Source organism: Sphaerodactylus townsendi, linkage group LG16, assembly GCF_021028975.2.
Source record: "Sphaerodactylus townsendi isolate TG3544 linkage group LG16, MPM_Stown_v2.3, whole genome shotgun sequence".
Classification (NCBI taxonomy): domain Eukaryota; kingdom Metazoa; phylum Chordata; class Lepidosauria; order Squamata; family Sphaerodactylidae; genus Sphaerodactylus; species Sphaerodactylus townsendi.
Window position 1 is genome coordinate 17574838 of NC_059440.1, and position 25430 is coordinate 17600267.

The 25430-nt window shown below is 46.9% G+C and overlaps 3 protein-coding genes and 1 long non-coding RNA gene across 5 annotated transcripts in view; 2 read left to right on the top strand and 2 right to left on the bottom strand.

The window, feature by feature from the left end:
- Window positions 1–197: 197 nt before the first annotated feature.
- VKORC1L1 (vitamin K epoxide reductase complex subunit 1 like 1) lies at window positions 198–13505 on the bottom strand. The gene is made up of 3 exons (XM_048518504.1): window positions 13144–13505; window positions 7806–7915; window positions 198–6442 (listed from the first exon to the last, which is right to left on the bottom strand). Exons 1-3 carry the CDS (start codon window positions 13335–13337, stop codon window positions 6213–6215), a joined length of 534 nt encoding a protein of 177 aa, XP_048374461.1. The 5' UTR covers window positions 13338–13505; the 3' UTR covers window positions 198–6212.
- LOC125445466 (nuclear protein 2-like) lies at window positions 13442–20851 on the top strand. 2 transcript variants are annotated; one of them, XR_007246306.1, is made up of 2 exons: window positions 13442–13607; window positions 20616–20851. XR_007246306.1 is itself a non-coding variant. In XM_048518505.1 (2 exons), exons 1-2 carry the CDS (start codon window positions 18924–18926, stop codon window positions 20652–20654), a joined length of 477 nt encoding a protein of 158 aa, XP_048374462.1. In that variant the 5' UTR covers window positions 18777–18923; the 3' UTR covers window positions 20655–20851. The 2 variants fall into 2 exon arrangements, 1 of the variants encoding a protein (XP_048374462.1); XM_048518505.1 differs by lacking the exon at window positions 13442–13607 and adding an exon at window positions 18777–19361.
- Window positions 18186–25430, bottom strand: part of LOC125445468 — a 13468-nt gene continuing 6223 nt past the window's right edge. Inside the window, exons 2-3 of the long non-coding RNA XR_007246307.1 lie at window positions 21172–21177; window positions 18186–18346 (exon numbers count right to left, since the gene is read on the bottom strand). This is a non-coding gene — a long non-coding RNA (uncharacterized LOC125445468). The remainder of the gene's footprint in view (window positions 18347–21171; window positions 21178–25430) is intronic.
- The window catches only part of CHCHD2 (coiled-coil-helix-coiled-coil-helix domain containing 2), a 4840-nt gene continuing 2031 nt past the window's right edge, over window positions 22622–25430 (top strand). Inside the window, exons 1-2 of the mRNA XM_048518506.1 lie at window positions 22622–22894; window positions 24836–25073. Of these exons, the coding sequence (XP_048374463.1) occupies window positions 22845–22894; window positions 24836–25073 (288 nt within the window). The 5' untranslated portion in view covers window positions 22622–22844. The remainder of the gene's footprint in view (window positions 22895–24835; window positions 25074–25430) is intronic.

Here is a 25430-nt window from a genome sequence, read left to right on the forward strand (position 1 = left end):
GGGGCTCATGTCACTTGGAAATAAACCTTCAGGAATCATGAATGAAAAGATAAAATATGAATTAGGGGTTTTTTTTAGGGAGGGGGGTTGAAGGTGAAGGCATTCTCACGCAGCATCACCGAAGACATTTTGAAAAGAGAACAAAAACACACAGCCACAGTCTTGTGACGGGAACACTGCAAAAAGACATCCACAGGTAATTTCTACATTTATTTTTATACCAAAAAAGTTATGTGCAACAAATAAACATTCTTACATTATTTACAGGTTTGTTTAATTCCCCATTAGCAAAACTCTATTCTAGACCTCAGGATTCTGTAGTCTTACGCTGAACGTAAAAACGGAACAACTCCGCTGGACAGAGAGACAGTTTGGAGTTCAAAGCACGTGATAAAAATTTGTCGGATGGAACGTACGAGACAGGGCACACACACCAAATACTTAGGCCATGCTTAATACAGATTTTTTTTAAAAAAAAAAAAACCCAAAATGATAACTGAATATTTTTACCCGCAACAGATTTCTTTTGCTAGGTCGTGGTTAAACAACGTTGGCAGAACCCGAGCAAAGTTTAATCTGGTTGTTGCTTCAAGTATCTCCACACAGATCAGGAGCCACAACGCCACCCGACTTTCTAACCCCCTCATCTCTGTGGGATCAAATCATGCCCTGAAACTGAGCGGTGAAATAACTGAGCATCTTCAGGACGAAATGCGACTCACGTTGGGCTACGCTTTGGAGTACGTCTACCCCTCAGGCGCCAACCTTACAGGGCTGTTTCCCTTCTCTGCTTGTGAATCCCTCTCTGCCAGCTTCTCCTTCTCTCCCAAAGCGGCGCCACCTGAACAGTCACAGAATCCTGGCACAAAGAAGACTTAGATTAATGGCCCCATTCAAAGATTTGTGGAGGGGTGAATCCGCTTCCGTGCAGCCATCTCCGGTGGTGGGATGCCACGCTAAATGCTACATCAGCGTCCCTGCGCTCCCATCACAGTGGGGGTGGCTTCTGCGCCTCCCATCATAGTGGGGGTGGCTTGTGGGCATGTCCAGGGGCAGAGCTGATGTTAATCAAGTTTCTTCATGGCCACTGCCTCCCATTGAGGTGACAGCCCGGGGCTTTGGAATTACACCACCTTTTCGGGGGTGTAAGTCCATTAAGCCAATAGGGGCTTTCTAGTGGTAGGGAGACTTATTTGCATTTTAGCCTCTCCATACTGCCAGAAAGCCCTCTTGGGAATGGCAGGCAGGAACAGCCACGACTGGGCTACCTGCTGATTGGATGGGGCTGCCAAGCGGCTGCCTGCAACTAGGCGCACTTTCTTCCACTATACCAAAAGAGCCTTGTGCTCTTCTTCTGACAAAATCCTGGTTATACCTGGCCCAAAGCTCACCAAAGTTTTGCTGCTATCTCCTCACATTCTCTAAATTATAATCTGGATGTTCACACGTTGACAGTTGTTGCATGACAAGGAGCCATATTTGAGAGCCGTGCATTTTTCTACATTTCATACTTCTGCTATTGTTCTGTAAAGGAGATTGTCTTGTTGTAAACTGCCCTGAGTACTGCTTTGGCAGAGAAGGATGAGAAATAAATAAAATGTTGTTCTTTTATTGTATGTATTTGTATATTTGATTTGGATCCCAGCCTTCAAATACATTCCAGGGTGACTTACAACAATTATTCTCCTGTTGCAGGACAACTAACACTCAGTCTGACCAATGCAAATTGGGGGTGTTCAACGAACGATTTTAAGGTTCTGCAAAGAGGGTGGATAGGTTTACTGGCCCGAGGGTGCCTTCTCCCAGAAGGGACACCTGCACAGACGCCTTACTCCTCCTCAGTGAATTCAAGCCCAGAAGCCAATGGTCTTCAGTGACTACTATGCTTTGCAGAAGAGAGAAGACCACAGTACTTGCTTCCCGCAGGCCAATTTCTCAGCCGTAACTGCCACTAACCACCAAAGAGCTAATTTTGACAGGTGACCATTGGCAAGAGTGGACAATAGAGGCCTTAACCTGTCAAGGATGGTGCACAAGATGGAACTGCTGCGGAATCGGCCAGTGACGCAGAGAGAAGCGGCGTGCGCTCTTCTGCACTCTCCCCGCCAGCTGCAGGAGTCCTGTAGTCTTCTACTGCTGTTCACCCCACATGAGAGATGGCCGAGGGCAGAATGGGGTTACGCTGGCAAGCCATGAACAGAACATCCTTTAACCACCACCACCAGGTTCCACGCAAGGGTCTCTTTAAAGCACAGGCGTCAAACTCACAGCCCTCCAGATGTTATGCACCACAGTTCCCATCATCCCCTGCCAGGATGCTGGCAGGGGGTGATGGGAACTATAGTCCATATCATCTGGAGGGCCGCGAGTTTGACACCTATGCTTTAAAGCTTCAGCATGTATATCACAATGAGTCGAGCAAGGAGGACTGTTACGAGGAGGGGGCTTTTTAACCACTTCCTCCCCCACCCCTGCTACCAGGCTACATAGATAAGTTTCCCCTACCCCAAACCTGGGCAAAATCGTAGCTCTCTGCAAGTGGTGCAGCTTAAGGGTGTCGAACAGCTGCTGCTCTGAATCCCTTTTCCAGCCCGTGAGACCTGAGACTCCTTCATTTCATGGAGAAGGAACGAGGACCAGAGAGGCATGCTCTGGCAAGCAGCGAAGTGAGTTGCTCTGGTTTCAGAGACTAGATTCCCCCTGAACTGAAAAGTGCACGGGAAGCAGATAATTTTTTCCCGCCAAACTCTTCCTCTGTTGAAGCCGAGGGCGGGGGTGAGAAACAGAACAGGCCCCTTCAACGACCAAATTCAACTCAAATCCAAGTCCACCTTCCTGTCGGCAAGCCAAGGGCTCAAAGGGCAACACAGTTTGCCAGCCCAAGGAGCAGACCCCAGCAGGAAAAGTGAAGAAAACTTCCCTCACCCTTTCTGCACACCTACAATTCCTTATTTGATATCCTTACCAGGCAGAGTCCGAAAATGGCATCTTTTGTTTCATCCTTTGTTTCATAATGGCTACTGGAATGTTTTTAAAATAAAAAACAACAACTAAAAACTCAGAGGCGGACCTTCCCAAAGCGGAGAAGGCAAAACCTCAGTGGTCCCCCAGGAAATATGACAGAAGGTTCCGCCTTCCCACTCCTCCTTGGATTTCAAAGTTCAAGACAGGCTTTAAAACATTCTCTGATTGACACAAGGATAGACTGAAAAGCTCTGGATGAGCACAAACAGGTTCAGTGTTCTAATGTATATTATAACAACACAGGGTTCCCCTTCACCACCCTCGCGCTCCACGCCCCTCCCGTCCCAAGTAAAAGCTGGACGAACTTTGGCAGACATTTCAATACTGTTGGGATGTTCCTCCAGGCTGGAAGCCACTTCCGCTGAAGACACTAATACAAGAGCATTCCGTTAATACCTCCGCACTGAATTTGTCTTTTTTTTTCGTACAGTACATCAAAACCAGGATTTCACACAGAGGCTCAAAAGGAAAGAAATTTCAGACTGAACAGAATTATTAAAGGGAGGGCTTTGACAAGCTAACTCCTGACAAATACGAAGGCGAGAAGACAACCGACGCTTGCCAATAAAAAAAAAACCTTGCAGGATTCGTATTTTGGCATCGATGCAGTGGAGAGAACACAGCATGGCTGAGATACAATCCGAGCTAGCCCTAGATAGTTCTGCTGCTCCTCGTGACTGTATAGGTGTGCTCCAAGATCCTTTGCAAAGGATCCACCCGCAACTGTCAGACTGTATGCAGTTCAGCTGAGCTGCCTTGTTTTTCAGTGCCCCCAAGAGATGGCTTGTGTTTCCTGGTCAGAATTGCCAGCCCTGTAGATACCAACCCTACAGACTGGCTTGCCTGTGAGCCTTGACTGAATGCTACAGGTAGCAAGCAGCCTCCAAGTGACTGCAACAGCTGTTACGTTCCAACAGCTGCTACAGGCACCTGCAGAGAGCCACTATCACTACCCAATCACCCCCTTAGGCGGCTGTGTTATTCCTGCTGTTGCACGAAGGGATGAGAAATTGCAGTGACCTCCTTGTTTCTCTCCACTGCCGCAAGAAACCACAAATGGTTGCTGGAGGGCAAACGCAAATGCAGTAGCTCTGATGGGAACTCTGCATGAAGGTTCATAACTGTGCCCAGAGTTAATTGCTGCTGCTACTGTCCTCTATGGCCTTCTCATCCTGCCAAGCCTTGCTCTTGAAATCCAGTGCCAACTGTGCTAATTCCGCTGTCAACACACACTGGAAAAAGCCTGCAGGCTCAGCCAACTGGATACAATACTGCAGGGTGCACTCTCCATGAATTACCACAGCGGTAAGAGTGCAAACTACCTGCAGGCTCCACAGCACCTGTACGGGTCTCTGTCAGTTATGGATATCAGCACAGCTGCAGGCAATTGCACACTGCACAGGTCCAACCGGCTAAAGTGGCACTCTTAGCCTCCCCCCACAATTAGGGATCTTTTGGTATGCCCTCAGAGAAATTCATGCACAATGCTACTGCACCTTGGCATGCAAGGAGCACAAAAACATTTCCCGCCAATACTGCCAAGGTTTGTTTTCCTTTGCACATGTGAGAACACTTCTGCCTGCCAATTTCACACGCCCACAAATATTTGGTTGCTTTTGTTTGCTTTGCGGTTAAAAGACAGAAGGCACTTTTTAAACATTGTGTTTCAGGATGACACAGACCGGGGGTGGGGAGACACAACACGGTGAACCACAATTTGCTCGAACATGTCAAGAACCACGACCGAATCCTGAACACCTCAGTCGGTTCCAAGTAATTTGCTTATTTATTTCCTTTAACAACCCCCTACAAACACAGACACAAAAGCTCCCCACTCCAGTATATCACTTTGGGTTGGGGACAGTTGACACACACTCACTCTAATCTCTGCTAGGCATGTAGCAAAGATCCTGAATCACTTGGTCGTTATGGACATCACCTGTACAGAAGCATTCCTCCACCAACCACAATGAAACGAAGGGAAACTGCTCAAGGGCTTGGTTTCTTTCAGCAGCTGCCCTCTGGTTTCAGTGAGGCTGGTAGGGCAAGATTTCACCATAGGCGATGCCCGAACAGTGCATCAGTTTGCCAGTAAGTTACTGGGATCCAGTGTAAGAGTCACAATTCTACACAGCAGCTTATTGAACTGGTAATACTGTCTGGCCACTTGACACTCGTTTGAAGGGAGCAACCAGTTCTGTCTCCTGAAATTCCATTCGGAACAAAGTTCATCTGTAATAAAGAGGCGTCCTCCTCTACATTCCCTATGTCCCCACCCGGCCAAATCCTCTTTGCAGCATTCTCAAAAAATAAACGTCTTTTGCCAGTCATAAGGAACAACTCGTATGTTACACAGAGAACCCGAAACGGTTCCATCACTTTTGAAACACATACAACTGTCAGCATCAATTTACGTCTCGTTACAGATACACGTGCATCTGTACACATACACAAACACAGGGCATCTGAGCTAACCGCAAGTCTTCCGCAGAGATGGGCTCATTTTAGCCTGTTTGTCTGGACAAGCCCTTTGTTAAAATGATCTCCTAGCAAGAGGACAAATGATTCTTCAAGATCCTTTCGCTTCTAAACAAAGTCAGCCGAGCTGTGACAAGCTTCTGGTTTCGCAAAAGGTATGGCCGGCCCTTTCCAGCGTTACATACAGTTCTGCAGCAAGTGGTCTTGTCGCACCTATGCTTTTCGAACTCCATCAGCTACAGACATACACACACACATAATGTAAACACGGCAACATCTCCGTACGGTACCTCTAAAGTCTAGAATAAAGTTATCATGATCATGTCTTCCGCTAGACCCCAAAACTGAATTGATGCACGCACAAGGTACTTCCTAGCAAGTGTTTCCAACTTTAAATATTTTGGGGGGAAGGGAGCGAATGGGGAAGACAGGACAGAGAAAGAATCTGCAGCTAAGAAACGCCATCAAAGCAGAGCTAACGCTCATCTTTGATTGGATGAGAATTTCCTTGGCCGATCCTCACGATACCGACTTGAAGGTTAGCACTGAAGTTACTTAGGGGCTCTTTCCTTCCTCACTGGTTGTAATGAAGCCAGTTCTGATTCTCAGGAAAAGCATCCAATAAGAATTTTTTAAAAAGTTTCTTGTTTGCTGTGGAGTAACTTGAAGTCGGGTCTTCAGATTCTGTCTGCCACAAGTTCACAGGGAAATTAATCCTGTTTGTTGGGGGAGAGTTGGCGTTTCCAGGCCTCGTTCAAGTAAACTAGTCGTTTGTAGTTGATGATAAAGAGAATGAAGTTCAGCAAGTACGTGACAACACAGACGATGCAGAATTCCTTCAGTACAAAGTATAGAATGTAGGCCAGGTACAAGGATCCTATTACAGATACTAGGGAGGACATCATGAGGACTAGGGCCGCTACTGCACTTGCCGTCGTACCTGCAAAGAAGAACACAGAGCAGTTACTGCTACTTTGTCTTGGTCTTGAAACCCACCTTGCCAGCAGGGATTCTAGCCATAACATGCACAGTCATCATGCTAAAGCATACCTTAATAAAGACAAGTCAACATTTTCAATCATGAGACAAGGACGAAACAGACTTGTTTACCCCTGTTAAGAACTTATCAACCTCAGCAGTAACTCATTTTGAGCCAAATAAGCACGCAGCAATCTTAAAACACTAAAAAAAACTCCAGTAACTTTTTAATTCCAGATAAGGTGTCTTTGCAGCATAAAGTAATAACCCAACATTCTGCTTATTATAGAGAAGGAAGTACCCCAAGCGTATCACGTGATTTGTATTCACTGATTATTCACATATGGACATATCACGGAAGACGACTTAAATTCAGTCATCATAACTGCAACTTTTAATAGACAAAAATGTATTAAGATCAACCTGGATCGTGCCACCATGTATCTGACGAAGGGAGCTGTAACTTTTGAAAGCTAGAAATCTTCTTGATCTTTAAGATACCACTGAACTCGAACCTATGTTTCACTTGTTATTGGTGAGCTGACTTTTTGTCTTTTCTTGTTACAAATATCTTAAATAAAGAGTCATTTTCTTTAAAAAAGCATTTCACATTTAATGACATCACCGTGACCACAGACTTGGCAGAAAATGTTGGTAGGTTGTGCACTTTCGCAGTTCATGGAAGTCCAAGATGGGGTGGGGGTTTGAAATAAGAATCATACAGTTGGAAGAGACCACAAGGCCATCAAGTCCAACCCCCTGCCATGCAGGAACACACCATCAAAGCACTCCCAACATATGATCATCCAGCCTCCGTTTAAAAACCTCCAAAGAAGGAGACTCAACACTCTCCGAGGCAGTGAATTCCACTGTCAAACAGCCTTGACAGTCAGGAAGTTCTCCCTAATGTTTAGGGGGAATCTCTTTTCCTGCACCTTGAATCGATTACACCGTGTCCTAGTCTCTGAGGCGGCAGAAAACAAAACAATATAATGGTGCCAGACGACTCAGGATTTTAAAGGTTAAGACCAGAACTTTGAATCTGACTGGGTACTCCACTGGTAACCAATTCAGCTGGCGGAGCGCTGGACAAACGTGCTCAAGGCACAGGATTCCAGTGAGGACTCATGCGGCTGCATTCTGCAACTTGCAAGATAGTTGCTCCTTTCTCTTTTTGCAGCAGGGGAGTAGCTGAGACCCATGAGTTGCAAGGGCAAACTTTAAATGTCCTGGGCACCCCAATGCCGCGTACAACCCAGCCTTCAGAAACCCAGTCTCCACAAAGCCCACAAGAGGATTATGACGAAAGAGTGCAAACAACTTACCAAGCAGCATCTGTAATACATAAAACACAAGCCCGAAAACACTGTTCGGCTGGTTTATTACACTGTCCTTCCCAAATATGGAGCCCAGCAGGCCGAACCCTCGACCCCATCTGCAAGACAATGGACAAAAACACTCTACATTGTAAGAACTGGCTTATCTCGATTCCTGCTTCAATCAGTCTGACAAGCAGCAACAGTTAAACAGTCACACACAGATTGATCAGTTATACCCCTACCCAACACCTCACCCCCGGAAGAGAATCCTGCTTTGCCAAAGTCAAGAAAACTGCACAAGAATGCTCCAGGTTAACCTGCCAATTGGCTCCATCGGCCAGCCTGTGCAAACAAGATGCTATCAGTCACGTAATAGCACAAACAGAGCACTATTTCCCCCAAAGAACACATCCTTGAAAATATGTTGAACTGGTATACAGCTAAAATGCACACAGGAGTTATTGTTCTATAACACCAGAAACGGTTATACACAAGCTTTGCACACATGTTGAGGAAAACCTGCCTTACACTGTTTCAATCGTATATAGGACTTTTGAGCATTTTCCAAAATCTCCAGTTTTTCTATCAGCAAATCAGGGGGATAAAAGGAACAGCTTCTTCAGGTTTTTCAATTCTGTCTTCACATCTGTGAACTAAAGTGATGGGGCCTTTCAGTGGCAGACAGTCATTTTGCTACCCTGATTCTCTCCTGCCACAACCCATGTTTCAGACTTGATTCCCTGTAAGATTGCCAGTCCATATACCCAACCTGGCAGGAGCACAACCCTCCCAGTATGGGCTAGCTCTCTTGAAATGAATTGACCCCAGGGAAAGGGGCAGCTTCCCTCACATTAACAACCTATTATAACCAAAGAGACAGGAGCTGCGTGGCATAGTGGTTAAGTGCTTGCACTGCCACTCACATGGTCAAGAGTTCGAGCCCCCTGTGGGTCAGATATCCTGGCAGCTGGCCCATGGTCAACTCAGCCATCCATCCATTTCTTGGTTGGTAAATGAGTACCTGGCTCATAGCTAGGGGGTAAAGAATAGCCAGAGAAAGCAATGGCAAACTACCCCACAAAAGAGGCTTGCCTATGAAATCACTGCTCGCAGTGGTACCTCAGGGTCAGACACGACTGAAGGGGAAACTTTACCTTTATAACCAAAGAAAAGGTACTGAGAAATTCAGCTTCAGAAAAAAAAATGGCCACGTCAACACAATGAATGTTGACGCCTTCTCTGCTCAGGAACTTCCACCAACGAAATCAGCACTTTCCCTCTTAAGCCTTAAGGATCACTTCTGAAGTGACACATTCTAAGTTTGACAATTTTCCTGGAATCTAAAAAGACGGCACCAATTGTGAACAAGGTTGCTTTAATCATGCCACAGAGCAGGTAAGATTAAAGGGATAATTCCAAGTACTCTCAAGCAACAGAACTGCTGCCTGATAACTATCTGCCCCAGTTCTCTGTGAACAGATGTGCAGGTTGTGACAAGGTTCTGACAACCTTGATTGACCGGGACATGAAGCAAAGATTTTTATGGAATGAAGGGACTTATCAGAGGTGCTTTACAGAAAATGAGAGAACAGTGGCTAGTAATTAGAATCACTCCGTGCTTTATGTCAGTGCACTAAAACAATTACACAGGGCGCTCCTGCGTGTATTTATGACTTATTGAGAAATTCTGCGTTTCCCACTTCCTGATAAACAAGCACTAGTGTTTGCGCTGCGGACAAGTTATGAATAATCAACCAACATGTCAAACAGCTAGATCTGCGTCTGGCAGCATCTTAGACACCAGCAAGATGTTCACGGCATGAGCCTTTGGAAGTCAGAGCTCCCCTCATCACCTCTTAACTCCGAAAGCTCGTACCTCAAAACTTGTGTTGATCTCTGGGGTGCTCCTGGAATTGAATCGAGCAGATCTCTTGTTCTGAATTTTCACATAGTATGGCTTGGTAATCATAAAAGGTTGCTGATCCCTGCCTTGACTAAAGGCTCTCCCCTGATGCAGGAGCTAAGCTAAAGCTTCTTTCTGGCAAACACAAACAGCAAAAAAGACGGGGGCAGAGCACTCCTTTTCCCCCCCCCCCCCCCCCAATTCCCACCCACTGGCCTACTGCATGCAAAGTCAGCAGTAATGCAGTACTGTTTGCATTGGGGAGCAAGAGGTTAAACTGCCCTTTGCCCCTATACGATGACACATATAGAAATGAATCTGCTGGAACATATGTTGGTGCCTTCATGAAACCATAATACAACCCATAGTTGCAGACCAGAGATCATCCAGAGCCAATCCTCCAGTATCACCAATCAGACATCTCTCAGATTCCCCCATCTAGAATTCCACCACTGTGGATTATTTTCAAACAGCCTCATCCTACACATGAAGCCTGTTAGTCGCAGTTCTCTCTGAACTCTCTCCATGGCACCTATCTCACAAGGTGTCTGCTGTGGGGAGAGGAAGGGAAGGAGTTTGCAAGCTGCTTTAAGACTCTTTAAAGACAGGGTATAAGTCCAACTCCTTCTAGGGAACTAGTGTACCCCTCCACCAAGATGTGCGAACACCAGCTTTTTCCTGCAGGTCAAAAACCTTGCAAAGTTTAAAAGCTGTGCAGCATCAGAAAAAGCATCTCAAGAGGAGGAGATAACAAAAGCTCACAAACATTTTGCCACAATGCTTTGTGGACACCCAGGATCAGAGGCTGGTTATCAATAGCCAACCAGTGGTATATATAACGCTATCTCTTGTGAAGTCAACTTTACCTTGAGCGCAGGCCTGGAGGTGGGGGGAAGATCCAGCTGTCTATACAAGTCAGAATAATTTCCAAGTGACCATGGGGAAACCACAGAAGAAGTGCAGAGGCAGGGTGGGGAATCATTTACTTCAACATCAAACAAAAAGTGAACTGTCCAGTTTCTTTTGGAAGACAGGCAAGAAGCAATTCAGGGTATGAAATTCATTATTAGAAGATCAAGCAGTTCTATAATTTTATTAAGTAATCAACGTTAGAACACCTGCTTCACAGGAGATATGTAACACTGCAGTACTGCACCTTCTTCACCCTCTGAACTAGGCAAAGACTGGATCACATTTTCAGAAGCCATCCTCATGTTTTGAGGACTGTCCTGGTATTGCACAGGCCTGTATTTTCTCAGTTCTGAAGTGCTCACAAGTGTGGGATTTCTCTGAGCGCACAAACTAGCTTTGCCTGATTTCCAAACAGATGGGAGCAGGGAACAGTGTATAGTGGGAGGCAGCAGGATACAGTGGTAAGACTGCTAGAGCACCTGACTTGGACTGCAGAGACAGTGGCCTGGCTATCATTAGCCCTGGATAAGGTATGAGTCTTTGACAGCTTAACCAAGCAAACTCTGGCCTTCGGTGTTAGCCTGTCCTTATCCCTACACTATACAGCAGCCTTCCTGAAACTGAACAGTCAGTCAGTTTCGGGATGGAAGACCCACCTACTACATCACGCACCTGGAGTTCCTGATTGTTCTTCATTCAAGGCAGGTTAGGTCAAGAGCATGATTGACCCAGTGAGCTTCATGGCAGAGCGGGCTTCCCAAATGACAGTCGGACACTGCAACCACTATACCACACCAGCTCTGTACTGCCTGGCCAACTGGGCTAGTTTTGAGTGTAACTACAGCATGCCAGACAAGAAACATGTCCAATGGTAGGGAAGTAGCACACAGCCACTATGGATCCCTTTGTTTGCCAAAGATTCACCCACCACTTCCTGAATGCAATTTTATAAGCCAAGTACACCTTTCTCCCAAAAACAGATTGGGTCACCGAAGACAAATGAACGTATTGACTGTCATGAGCCAAGACCCACTTTGTCTGGCAATACGAACGTGATGCTACAACAAAAGGTTTCTCTTTTAAGGTGCCACAAGATTCTTGGTTATTCTTGCTGCTGCAGAAAAAAAAAAGTGTGCTCTTTGGAGTGAGAAGCCAGGTTGTTTTATGTTGCTTAGGCACTTGTCTGCACTAACCCAATTCAATTGTGGCAGTTCTTTACTCTCTCTCTCTATTACCCTGAACATCTAAATATCTGCGCAAGCCAAGTCCACTGCACTTAGCTGCTCACTTACAACCCACTGCACAAGTTCCTGATTTAGTGACAGCAGTTTGCTCATGGCTGCTACACTGACCTATCAGTCCCAGCCCAAAGGCGTCACACTATCCGCTTTAGGGCCTGAACTCTATAAACACCTCCATCCATTCATTCAGGCTTGACAGTTGCCACTAGACACAACATAAGTTTTGAACTACAAACCCTGCATTGTAGGAAAGCGAGCCAATACAAGTCCAGTCACACCCGTCAGTGTAAGCAACCTCACCCCATTCCTCTCATACTCTCCTTCACATCCACATTCTCTTCCTGTTAGAAAACCCAGTCATACCCCCATTGACTCAAGACACTGAGATTCACACACTCCATGTACACAAGGCCTCCGCCCTTACTGTCAGCAATTTATTGTCCAGCCCAAACTTACTGTCAGAAACCCACTTTTCAACAAGCTGAAAAAACAGAGAGGTTACATTCAGTGAACGGGTAAAAACAAAATACACCACATGCAGACTTGTTCCTTCTCTGTATCCTCTCTGTGTCCACCCACTGATGCAAAAAATGAAACAGAACTGATTCTTCACTTTATAGTCTTTAAGACCTTCCCCCACTTAACTTATCTTGTGTTACTTTTTCAGATTTCCCAGCCTTTACAATGAAAATTATTCCCCTATGGTCACCCTGAAGTCATTCCCATTAATATACCAATCTTTCAGTCTGCCCCAGTTATGTCACCCTTCTAAAGCACGAACAACAGCAATAACCTTACCTCCATCACCAAAAGGCCTCCCTGGGAAGTCCGTATGCTGTGATCACACCAGCACGTGAGAGCAAAGCTACAATTCTATATAATTTTTATATGTAAAAGAGAGCAAAGTTTAACTTGCCTGAGATTAGAGCCATAGCATCTTACTGCAAGTTATAACTCGGCCCCACCCACCTCGGTCCAAACCTCACCTTTGCCACAAACTCTCTGAGAGTCTCTCTCTCACGCTATAGTGAAGAATATTGCTGTTTTACCTTAAAAACCTGCAGTATAGGATACAACAAGCACCAACCACACCCTGGGCATTATTATTAGTGTACCTTCCAAAGGGCAGACCAGAGGTGGCTAAGAGGCAGCGGCTGCAGTTCCCTAGGAGGCTCGCTCTTCGGGCCTCCAGGTTCTGCCCCTTCGGCTGGCATTTCTTAATGCGGCTATCTGTACATGCCCAGAGACCCCCTTGACAGCGCCCCCTGTATACATCTAGAGGCCTGACCTGGAGGCGATGGCGGCGGAGCAGCGGACGCGCTCGCTGAGGTCGCAGACGGCCCGGTAGTGGAGGTCGCGGCCCTTCTCGCGCTCCAGGTGGCAGGCGTAGAGGGACAGCGCGATGCCCGCCAGGCACACGGCGTAGCGGGCCACCCGCTCCCAGCGCGGCACCGACACTCGCAGCAGGACGGGCGCCGCCATCTTAGCCCAGCCCTGCCCTGCCTCCCCGGCGGACTCGGCAGAGGACTGGCTCGCGACGAGCGAAGGCTGCGCCACGCACGCCCCTCGCCCATTGGTGGGCGCTCGAGGAGCCACGCCCACCCTCGCGTTCTCCTCCCTTCGGCCCGGGAACGTGGCGTTGGGCTGCCAAGGGCCAGGAGCAGACCGGCCCAGCGACCAATCGCAGCGTGCGCACCTGCGACCATTGCGTGTACGAATCCCGCCCACTTACGTGACGAAGCGGGACAAAGCGTGAGTCTGACGAGCGCCTGTATTTGGACTGGGACGGGCGAGAAGAGGGCGTGGTTTCTCGTGATCATGCTCGCCTCCCCGCTCATTCAGTTACTGAAGCAAACCGGGGTTCGAATCCCGTTTCTGTCATAACCTACAATGTCAGCGGGTGTTTTAATTTTCCAAACTGCAAAGGCTCTTTGAGACCATTCTAAGGGTTGCTTTATTCATAACTCTAGGAATTGTATATAATTCTCTTTCATTTTACCCTCATAATGACTTTGTGAGATAGAGTAGGGTTGCCAGGTCCCCCTTGGCCCCTGGTGGGGAATGGGAGGGTAGGACTGCCAACTCCAAGAAAATCCCTGGAGATGTGGGGATGAAACCTGGGGAGAGCAGGAATCTTATAGTAAGCCATTGAGTCCACCCTCCAAAGCATCCATTATATCCAGGGAAACTGATCGCTGTGATCTGGAGATCAGCTGTAATTTCAGGGAATCCCCAGATCTCACCTGGAGGCTGGCATCCCCAACTGACAGTCAGTGACTGGCGCAAGGGCATCCAGTGCTGGGGATCTGAATAACTATGGATTTGAATTCAGGTCTCCCAAGTTCAGCACAATTGATAAACAAGAACCAAAGCACCTCCATCGCTAAAGATGAATTTCTGTAGGCAGCTTAAAAGCTCAAGCAAGCAAGGACAGAAATAGCTGCGGAAGGGTGTGTGTGAAATGTAAGGGAAACGTTACAGGGAGATATTGGGGCGAATGGTCTGGTATTTCAGAATAACAATACTATGACTATTTTTAAAAAGTTTCAAGGCTATTATTATGGAGATGTCGTCAAGCAGGCCAGAAACCCAGATAAGAGAAAAACTTGGAAAATAAGGTGGGAGAAAGTTTTTTGTTTTAAAGGAGAGAAAGCTCTAGAAGAATGTTCTGTGCATGAACCAATATTACTCACTGTTTTGCAGAAAAGGTCTTTCCCCCAGAGACTGGGTGAGCTTGCACCCTTTCTCTTGCTGGAGTTCTATTTGAATAAAGACCTTCTTCCTGACTGGTGCCTTTCATTTGGCTTAAAGCACGCCAGGAAACAGCCCAGTTTGGCTATCAATCTGACTGCTGCACTGTACCACACTGAAAAGTAGCTTATATTAGATAAATGAAAACACAACGTGATCTATTTTAAATATGTATGAGATAGTTCATATGATGTAACTACAAGCAGAAGAGTCACCTGGCTATGCCCTGTGTATCACCCCCAATATACACATACATAAAATATAGCGATTAGTATTAAATACATAATTATCCCCTTTATTAATTGTGAGATTACTTCTAAGGCCGGGTTGCTCTTTTCGTGAATGACAATGGTTGTATGCTTTCTTCTCTGTGCCCAGCATGCTCTCCTGATTACTGCCTAGGCACTGGAATGCCAGTGTAGAATGTGCAGGGAAGGAAGGGGGATTGTTGGAGAGGACAGACCCTTACAGCTGTGGCATCTCAAGGAGGCTTATGGGTTATTTTTCTGCCAGTGGCTGCCAAACAAGTTCAGCCAGGTTGTTGAGAAGCACTTGGTAGGCTGATGGGCTTGATTTAAAATAATAATTTCAGCACTGGATGTTCCTGGACAGTTTCATCCAGAGTTTCCTTTGAGCCAAGCTCTCTTTTCTCCCTGTCTGTTCTGTTGGCCATTGTTTCTTCCTGGCTGAAATTACATCACAAAAAGCTTCTTGTTCCTGCTTTCTCTCCCACTGTAGTGACCTTTTTGTGTGTGAATATTCTTCAGCACAATAGGGGCTGGCTGGATAGGGGCTGGCTGGAAACCTGCATTTGTCAGAACTGGGACAGAAAATAGTGTCAGCAAAATGGAGGGCAAAAGATCATGCCAATAAGGGAAAGGCGGAACTGTGAGACCCCCACGTTTTTCTCCGCAAGGCAGTCAGAGCTTTGCCCCATGCTGAGGAGATCCTGAGGCTGCTCAATAGGAGCAGACCTTTCGATGAACTTGAACCCAAGTGATAGATCAAATACATCAGTTTTTAACTAATTGGATCCTCACAGTGAGTCTCCAGTTCCTGTCTTCCCATCTGGGCTTTGCTGGAACCCTTCCACATCACCAGTTCTTCCTGTGTGCCTTTTGTTCCTTGGAACAAAGAGGGCTCTGATGGCATCTTGTGCCTTATGAATGTCATTGTTGTACAACTTGGCCGTTCCATAGGCATTTGGGAAATGATGCGAGTGAATATTCTATGGATTCACTGCCCCATCTGCTAATGTTCACTGATGGTGCTGTTACTGGAACTATATCATACAATGGAGGATTATTTGTGCAGGATTTTTATTTGGAGGGAGGAGGAGTGATGTCTGGGTTCAGAGCCTATGGATAACATCAGATAGGAAGAGCTCCTGTATACTCCCAGTGGACATTTAATAGGATCTGCGCATATGTGCTCATATTCAGCTGTCATTCGTTTCAATAGAGCTTTGTGCAGAACTTGGAGACTGCCATGGCGAATTGTCCTTTTCCCATGGCCCAGCGGAATAGCAGGTGCAGACAGCGATTCGAATTTGTGTTGGTTTTTAATATTATACCCAGATAGCATATGAAATGCTCATTAAAAGCAATGTGCCAACAAATGCCAAAATGGATGACAAGATAAAATACTTTGTAGGTTTATTGAGGGGGTCCCAGCCAAGAATGTTAACAAAAAGCCTTCTGGAACAAGCAAGTTTCACAGGCCTTGTTGAACGTTTGCATAGAAAATGCCTGACATGCCTCCGTTCTCTAGAAAATAAGAAGAGAAGAAGAAGAAGAAGAGTTTGGATTTATATCCCCCCTTTCTCTCCTGTAGGAGACTCAAAGGGGCTTACAATCTCCTTGCCCTTCCCCCCTCACAACAAATACCCTGTGAGGTAGGTGGGGCTGAGAGAGCTCCGAGAAGCTGTGACTAGCCCAAGGTCACCCAGCTGGCATGTGTGGGAGTGCACAGGCTAATCTGAATTCCCCAGATAAGCCTCCACAGCTCAGGCAGCAGAGCCAGGAATCAAACCCGGTTCCTGGTAAGGTGGTATAGGGGGAAAAAAAGGTCTGGTTGATATCAAATAAACTTGGCGGGAAAGGGTACAGCCAGAAGGGGCTGCTGGGTGTGTTTCAATTGGCAAGCAAGTACATATGAGGAAACATGATGGTCCCTTAGATGTGTGGGTCCCAGCACCTTGAACTGAGCCCAGAAACAAATTGGAAGCCAGTGTTTTAAGCTAGGATGGATTCAAGAAGTCCTTATGGAGTCCAAAGAGGGTGTTAGGAGCCTAAAGCTAGAACAAGAACTGGCCAAGCAAATGAGCAGTGACCTGAGGTTCTCTGCAGATCAGGTCAATGTGGTAAAGTGGTGGTCATTTCCTTTGATTCATAGACTTCTTCACACCTACCCATAGCTTATGCACAGTTGCAACCTAGCTGGAATAGCCAGAATCTCCCTTTCTTAGTATCTCAAATGTGGGACTCAATCAGCACTTAGCAAACTCCTTTCTATCCAGACCAGGCTAATTCAGCCGGTTTCTCAAAAGCCAAAAGAACAAATGATAGTGGTTTATTAATTAAGTACACACAAAACAAAGTATGGGCAAATGCTACGGAGAGGTGAAACAGAACAGAAAAAAAGATAAACAAAAATAAAATTGCTTTGCTTAATGTCTAAATACTTACCCATCTTGAGAGGTGGATGAAACCGCTACTGGCATCTGGGTTTGGCAACAGGGCAAGATGCCAAGCTTTCATCTGGCACACATATTTTTCTGAGCTTGGGGTGGGGGAAGATGTCCCGTTTTGGACCAATCAAAAACAATGTAAAGTTGTGGGAAGAGACAAGAGCCACTGTAGGGGAGCATAGCTGGACGTTGCCTGCTGATGGGGTGGAAGGCTATGGGACCTCTTACTGTTGCCTACTTGATGCATACCATGATCACAAGGGTGGCTATGCCAGTTAGTAGCACAGTGTACAGGTTTACCCATTCTGTTTCCATGGAAGCAGGCCCAGTTCATTCTTAGCCACAGCCTTGTGAGCACTGCCAAAAATCTCCTTCCTCCAGCTAGCAGGCTCTTTATTTAATTATTAATGCACCGCTTTTCTCCCTAATAGGTTACAACATTTTTCTTTCTTCCTCTATTTTATCCTCACAACCACCACCCTATGCGGTAGATTTTGGCTGAGAGACAGTGACTGGCCCAAGGCTAATCTGTGAGCTTCTCTGGTGACAGAGTCAGGATGTGAAACTCGAACCTACACACCATACTGGTTCTTGCAGCTAGAGTCCCCTTCCTCTGGAAATAAAGTGCCTCAGGCTGATAGAACACAAATTATGTAGGTATGTGTGTCATGACCCTTGCTAGGTTAGCTCAGCTCCTGCCATCTCTCTTGTTATTGGGGCCCTTTTCACCCTTTTGGCCTGAGAAAAAGAGTCAAGAATGTTATCTGCTTTTTGGAATGTGTATGTCTGGGTGGCTCGTCTTGTCTGCTTTCCTCCCCCTTCTTCTCCCCTCTAGGTTCTTCATCTCTGGGAACTGGGTGTAGTGTTTGGGAGGGCACGCGGTCTGATGTATTTCTGCTGGGAACATATCATCTGTTGCTTGTAAGGGTCTGACCAGTCCAGGCAATAAAGTTATTAGTGTTTCCTATGCTTGCCATCAATAAAACAAGAATTCTACTTTTGAAGTACTGATTCCTGTCTTTTGAGCAAGGCTGGGGCTGTGTCAATGTGACTATCAGAGCCCTTTCCGCACATGCAGAATAATGCACTTTCAGTCCCCTTTCACAATTGTTTGCGAGTGGATTTTGCTATTCTGCACAGTAAAATCCAGCTGCAAAGTGCATTGAAAATGGATTGAAAGTGCATGATTCTGCAGGTGCGGAAAGGGCCAGATAGAGTACAGGCTTAAACTCTGCCTGGTAAATCCTGGGAATCGTCGTTGGCTATTGTAAAAGGCTTTCATGGCCGGGTTCATTGTGGGTTTTCTGGGCTGTGCAGCCGTGGCCTTGTAGTTATTGCTCCTCATCTTTCACCCACAAGATGCCAGCCAGCCAAAGGTGCGGGTGAAAGGTCAGCAGCAAAAACTACCAGACCACAGCCACACAATTGCATCTGTGCATGTAGGAATTCCAAGCGTGTGTGTAGGGAGAATGCCTAGCACCCTCAAGAAACTACAATTCCCAGCATTCTAGGGGAGCGTCCTAATGGAAGATACGAATCCAGCTAGCCAATCAGCTCTCTCGCTGTGGCTTCAAAGCGTAATAATGGATTTAGACGGAACGGAATAGCTGCAGAACGTTGGACGGCCAATGCGACAGCTAGGCTTCGTTACCAGGGCAACGCACGTGGATACAGAGGAAAGCGCCAGCCACGTGCTGCCGAGGGCCATTGACAGCAGCGGGCGGAGACCAGCCATGGCCCCGCGGCGTAGGCAGAACCGTGCCCGCACGGTTCCCAACCCGGCCGAGGACCCACCGCTAGGCCCAGAGGAGTCTGCTTCGACCTTGGACGAGGAGTCGGAGCGGCTGGATGACTTGCGGGAGGCGGCCGGCCGCTGCGGACCGCGGGGCCCCGGCTCGGGCGGCAAGGGCCGCAGCCGCCTTGAGAGGGAGCAGCACACCAACCGGGCCGTGCCCGCTGGCCACGAGCGCAAGATCGCCACCAAGATTCGCGCCAGCCTCGCCAAGCGGCGCCGGAAGGAGCAGAAGACGGCCGGGGCGCGGGCCAAGAGACCGGTCAAGGCTAAGGTGCGCTCTTAAGCCTGGAGCGGGACCCGACAGCACATGTCGGCGTGCGCACCTTTGCACGCCACAGAGCTCATCAGGGGGCTCCGGGGAGAGGTCCTCTTGCTGCTGTTATTTCTAAGAAAAAGCACAGCAGGTCGATAGATGAAGAAAAGGAGGAGGAGGTTGGATTTATATTCCCCTTTCTCCTGTAAGGAGACTCAAAGGGGCTTACAATCTCCTTTCCCTCCCCACCCCCAAACACCATGTAGGTGGGTAGGGCTGAGAGAGCTCCGAAGAACTCTTACCCAGCGGGCATGTGTTGGCATGCACAAGCTAATCTGGTTCTCCAGATAAACCTTTACAGCTCAAGTGGCAGAGTGGGGAATCAACCCAGGTTCTCCAGATTAGAGTGCACCTGCTCTTAACCACTACAGCATGCTGGCTCTCAGATCTGCCCAGTTATGCAAAGCCCCTTCCCATTGGACCGGTGCACCCCCTCCCTCCAAGACTTCAGTAAAGTTAATGATCTCGCAGTGCACCTTATAACCCCACTACCGCCGTTATTCACCCCCACACAGACACACACAACCTAACTGACTCTTCGTTGCTAGGGAACGCACCCTATAGACCCCCTCCAAATATACCACCATCATTTCCCTGGAAATGTACCTGCCCCAGGTATTCCCCCCTTCCTGGCTGAATATTGGAAGCCCCCTTTATCCTGGCATCAAAAACTTACTGGTAAGAGCCTTAAGAGTGAAAATTATTCTCAGAAAACCACAAGATCTGAGTGTCTTCCAGTTGAATGCAGCACATGTACTCATGCAGACTGCAACAAGCGTTCCCTAGGTTAGATCAGGCCATGTTTTACCAGGTGCTTCAGTCAAATGGTCCCTCAGGAACCAGTTAGTGCACACACATACAGTATGTGATATCATTATACATGAAAGGGCCACCCTTGTCCATGAATGCAGTTGTGTATGTTTAAAGTGCTGGCAAGGTACAGCCAATTTAGGACAACCCTGGAAAGCAGGTGTGTCAAACTGATTTGTTGCAAAGACAGGATATGACATCAATGTGACTTGGTTGGGCCAGGTTCTAGTGGGTAGAGGGTGGCTGCCTCAGTTGGTAAGCCCCCAGCAGGCTCACCAGCCCAGATTTGCATAGGGAGTGGGCGGTGGATTTGCCAGTCCAGAAGACACTGAGAATTAATAGTGCCAGTCTAGACTAACTGTGGGGCTGACATCATGACAGATACCTTTTCGTTTCTTGCAGGCTGCAAAAAAACTGACTGTCGACAACCTTGGTCTGTAGCTGAAGAAACTTCTACCGGGATCTGCTGTACTTCGGGATCTCTGCTCCTGAGTCCCCCTAGCCCTGTAAACAACTGCCAGGCTCCCTCCAAGAAACGTGCACCCTGTCTGTTCAATAACACCAAAATGTAGGGCACTTGTCCAGCATCTTCTTGTGTTACTGTATCCCATTTATATTTTTATTTAATGAATTCATTTTCTTAAATTGCCAGTTTCCTTCCCAAACAGAACTGTTTCCAAGATGACAAAAATCAACGTTCCGTGGAGGAGTGTAACGCTGACATCACTCTAACAACACAGTCCAGACCATGGAGGCGGCAGGGGATGGCACTGTTGGCGCACCAATCCTTCGCCTCCAGAACTTCATCTGGAGGCATGGGGAGGGAGAAAACAGTAAAAGCCTTCCCTGCCTCCAGAAAGCCCTCCACTGGGCCAAGAGGGTGGCATAAATCCAAGGCCAGGCTCTTAAGTTCAACTGGCTACAAATGGGCTTACTCCCCATTTCCCACAGCTGGGACTTCTAGCTTTTGCGGCGGCACTAAGGGGCATCCAGCTCCAGAGGTATACACTCTGAAAGTAAATCAAATGTTTTAGTTTTATTATTTATTTATTTATTTATTTATTTATTTATTTATTTATATCCCTCCCTTCCCAACAGAGCTCAGGGCGGCAAACAACAATACATGCTAAAAACAATACAATACAAAACCAATAATACAAATAAGCATATCTGGCCCACTTGAGATCAGAGAGTCATTTCATTCACATTTGTTCAAATTGCACCAGTGGGATGTTTTCCTGCAAGGCTGTATTTGGCTCCAGACGGAGCCCCAAGTCATTCAAATCCCCATGAGCACCTTATGAGGCAAATCACTTTTGAGATGGGGGTCATCTTCAAATGTATCTGCAATCCTTAACTCAATGCCTGGAGCCTTCCTTGAGTAGGTAAACTGACCCCCAAGCTTGCCCTCCTCAGCAATCAACTGCAAGGCATAAAATTGATTGTTGTTTTGTAGTGTATCCTCCATGTGTGTGCTTTTTTTAAAAAAAATACACAGTTCCTTTCAGGTTTAAGTTGTCAAAGATCATCCTTAAGAAAGAAATGTCCATCAACTTGTCCATGAGCTTGACAGGCAGAAATCAAATAATCTTATTTACTTTGTAGTCTGCTTTTCTCATTCAGACTCAAGGCAGGTTATTACACAGAGTTCATCAATTCAGTTGATGGATGGCACATTCGGTAAACAATACAATAAGAATTAGGGTTGTAGAACCAACCAGAAGGCAAAAAAACCCAAACCTGAACTGAAGCAAAGCATAAGTATTAACACACATGAAATGATGCAGAATTCCATGGTAGGATCCCAGTGCCTGCAAGCTATAAAAAGAAGTCCAGGCCTCAGTCTGTAAAGTAACTTTGTGAAGCCGTTTGTAGAAGTGGTACCCTGTTGCCTGCATAAAAAAGCCCTCTTGTATCATTCCTTTTTTGTGTCACTTGCAGAAAGCCAGGAGAATGAGTGAATTTCAAATGTGAATTCTTTATGCAGTTAGCTAGAACAAAATTAGCAGTTAGCTGGACTGAAGGGTCCTAATTTAAAAAGGGGGAGGGAACTGACGGACACAGGATGTCTGATTTTTTCCCCTTTTCTAGTTTTTGTAATCCCCGATCTAGTACATTGCTTACAGGGGTGGCCAACCTATGGCACTCCAGATGTTCACGGACTACAATTCCCAGCAACCCCAGCCAGCATGGCCAATTGGCTATGCTTGCAGTGGCTGATGGGAACTGTAGTCCATGAACATCTGGGGTGCCATAGGTTGGCCACCCCGGGATATTAGGTGTAGCCCCGCCCATTTCCAAGAATGAAAATAGAGTCGGCCCGCCTTTCTTTCTGACATAGTAGGTGTGGCCCCGCCCATCTCCCTGTCTCTTTCTGACATAAGGGGCGGGGTCAAGCGCGTCCCTCCCGCCTCTAGGCCGCGGCGCAAGCCTTATGGCGTTGTCAAAAGTTGCGCAGGCGCAGTTGAAGCGAGGAGCAGCGTTTTGCCGGCGACCTTGAGAAAAGGGGGGAGGGTTGTCGGTTGACCGGAAGCGGAAGACGAACCAAAAAAAAGCACGTCGCAGCGGAGACAGGGAAGCTAGAGAGAAGAAGCGACCCTAGAACGAAGCTCATTTAGTGCCGTCGTCATTATGCCTCGGGGAAGCCGAAGCCGGACATCCCGCATGGCCCCACCGGCCAGGTAATGGGGAAGGGAACGCCACAGGGTCAGACGCAAGAGTAGATAGTATGCTGCGCATGTGCGGAATGAACAGGCCCAACATGGGTATCGTCCTCATTGGGTTGGATCTAGCCCAGGGGTCTACAACCTACGGCTCTCCAGATGTTCATGGACTACAATTCCCATCAGCCCCTGCCACCCATGGCCAATTGGAGAGCCGCAGGTTGCAGACCCCTGATCTAGCCGCTCTCCAAGGACTCTTTCTTCCCTCAAACATTGCCCTTTCCGCAAGGGAAAAGCTGTTTTAATATTGGTGGGACCCCCTTAGAACGGAAGGAAGCTCAAACTTGAGTTCACAATAAATGTAAGGTCTGATGAATTTCGTCAAAGAAACTTTGCTCGGCTTGCCTATGATTCCTAGGCGGTTTCCTTTCTAGGATGTCTGTAGGGCCCAATCTGCTTAGCCTTGGCATTGATCTCATTATTCTGAAGACTAAAGTGATAAAGAAATAAGAACACGGCCTCCTGGCATCAAGGTTCTTTCATTGGTTTAATCCTTTCTCTGACCTGATGAGTTGGGCAACAGGCCTTATCTGTGAATGTTTAACCAGCTTAAAGAGACGAGCTGTTTTGTAACACTTTCATTTGACTGAAGACGTTTTGACCGCTGATCTCAAAGGGATATTCTTAGTGAAATGTTACAGATGTATTGCCTCTATAGAGGGGGGAAATGACAAGAATTGGAATTTTGGATTATTTCAAGTGGTATCTGAGCTATCTAATAATGGGCACTGTTAACCTTGATCACCCCACAGGCAAAACCTTATCCCTGCCCATTTATGGCTTGAATTGGGGCTCTGACTTGCAGATTTCAAAAAGCAATTATTGTGTTCTGAATGAGAATCATAGAGTTGGAAGAGAGCCTAAGGACCATCAAGTCCAACCCCCTGCCATTCAGTAACACACAATCAAAGCGCTCCTCACAGATGGCCATCTAGCCTCTCTTTATAAACCTCCAAAGAAGGAGACTCCACCACACTTGGAGGCAGTGCATTCCTCTGTTGAACAGCCCTTACTGTCAGGAAGTTTTTCCTGATGTTTAGGTGGAATCTCTTTTCCTTCACCTTGAACTCCTGGTCTCTGGAGCAGCAGAAAACAAGCTTGCTTCCTCACCAACATGACAACCATTCAAATATCTGAACATGGCTGTCATGTCACCTCATAAGAGAGGCAAACTGGAAGTCTTTAAGGGGCTAGGTAATTCTTTATGTTTCATACAGGTGTACACTCCCTATTTGTTTGCTCATGAGGGATTACACATAGTTGTGTGAAGCTACCCTAAGATCCTCCTCTATTCTTTATTAGAAGTGAATGGCCTAGGCATATCCTACCTCATCAGATTTCAGAAGATAAGCAGTGTTAGCCCTGGTTAGTACTTGAATGGTAGACCACTAAGGATGTCCTGGGTTTCTACACAGAAGTAGGCAATGGCAAACTGCCTCTATTAATTTCTTACCTTGAAAACATTATGGAATTGCCGTAAATCACCTGTGACTTGACTGCACTTTCCTCCATAACAATGTACATTAAACATTTGCTGTGAAAACGTTCATGTAAGCAAAGGTTAGAAGTTGTGGCATGTGTGGTTTATGTTTAAATCATTAGACTAAGAAGGAGGGGCAGATCTTGGTTCAAATGCCCTGCCTCCTTGGAGAGAGGGCAAGATGAAAATATGTTACCCTGCACTTTAAGCAGGACACTGTATTCCTGCTTTCTCCTTTCTTCAGTTCCACTTATATTGACAACAAAGGTGTTAGAGTGGAAATGGAAGTAAACTGAGTAAGAGAACTTTTCCCTGCATATTCAAGGCCAGGAGCCATTTAAAAGAAAAATCTGTTTAAACTTTATCTCACTGAGTAGCAAGCAATTCTGGATATGCAAATTTTTCCCTTGCCTTCACAGCCGGGCTCCACCAATGCGAGCAGCAGCACCACCAGCTGCGCATGCCCCTGTCCCAGCACCCGCACCTGCGTCAGCAGTGGCTTCTCCTGCCCCCAGGCAGCCAGGCCTGATGGCCCAGATGGCTACCACAGCTGCTGGCGTGGCTGTGGGCTCTGCTGTCGGGCACACGCTCGGACACGCAATGACTGGAGGATTTGGGGGCGGCTCTGAAGCTGCAAGGCCAGACATCACTTACCAGGTAAGTGTGGAGGGGGACGTTTTCTGCCTTGCTGGTTTTTATACGTGGTGAGTAAAACTTAGTCCCACGTAACTCTTCTCCCACCACCCCCATACCAAAAAGAAATGTTGGGAAGTTGTTGGGCCGGCACTCACTTCTCACCCAAGGAACAAGGCTTATCCTTTGAGTTAGCAACAGGTTTGGCTGGTGGGAGTGAACTCTGACCTTTGGGATCAAAGGAAGAAATGAGAAATAAATGCCTCCTTGAATAAGGCCCCACAGCGGTCTTTATGTCCCAGAGTATTTGGAGGTCTGGAAGTCAAAAGAATGCACAACAACAAACGCAGTAGCTGTTCTGCAATAAATTATTTTAACGTA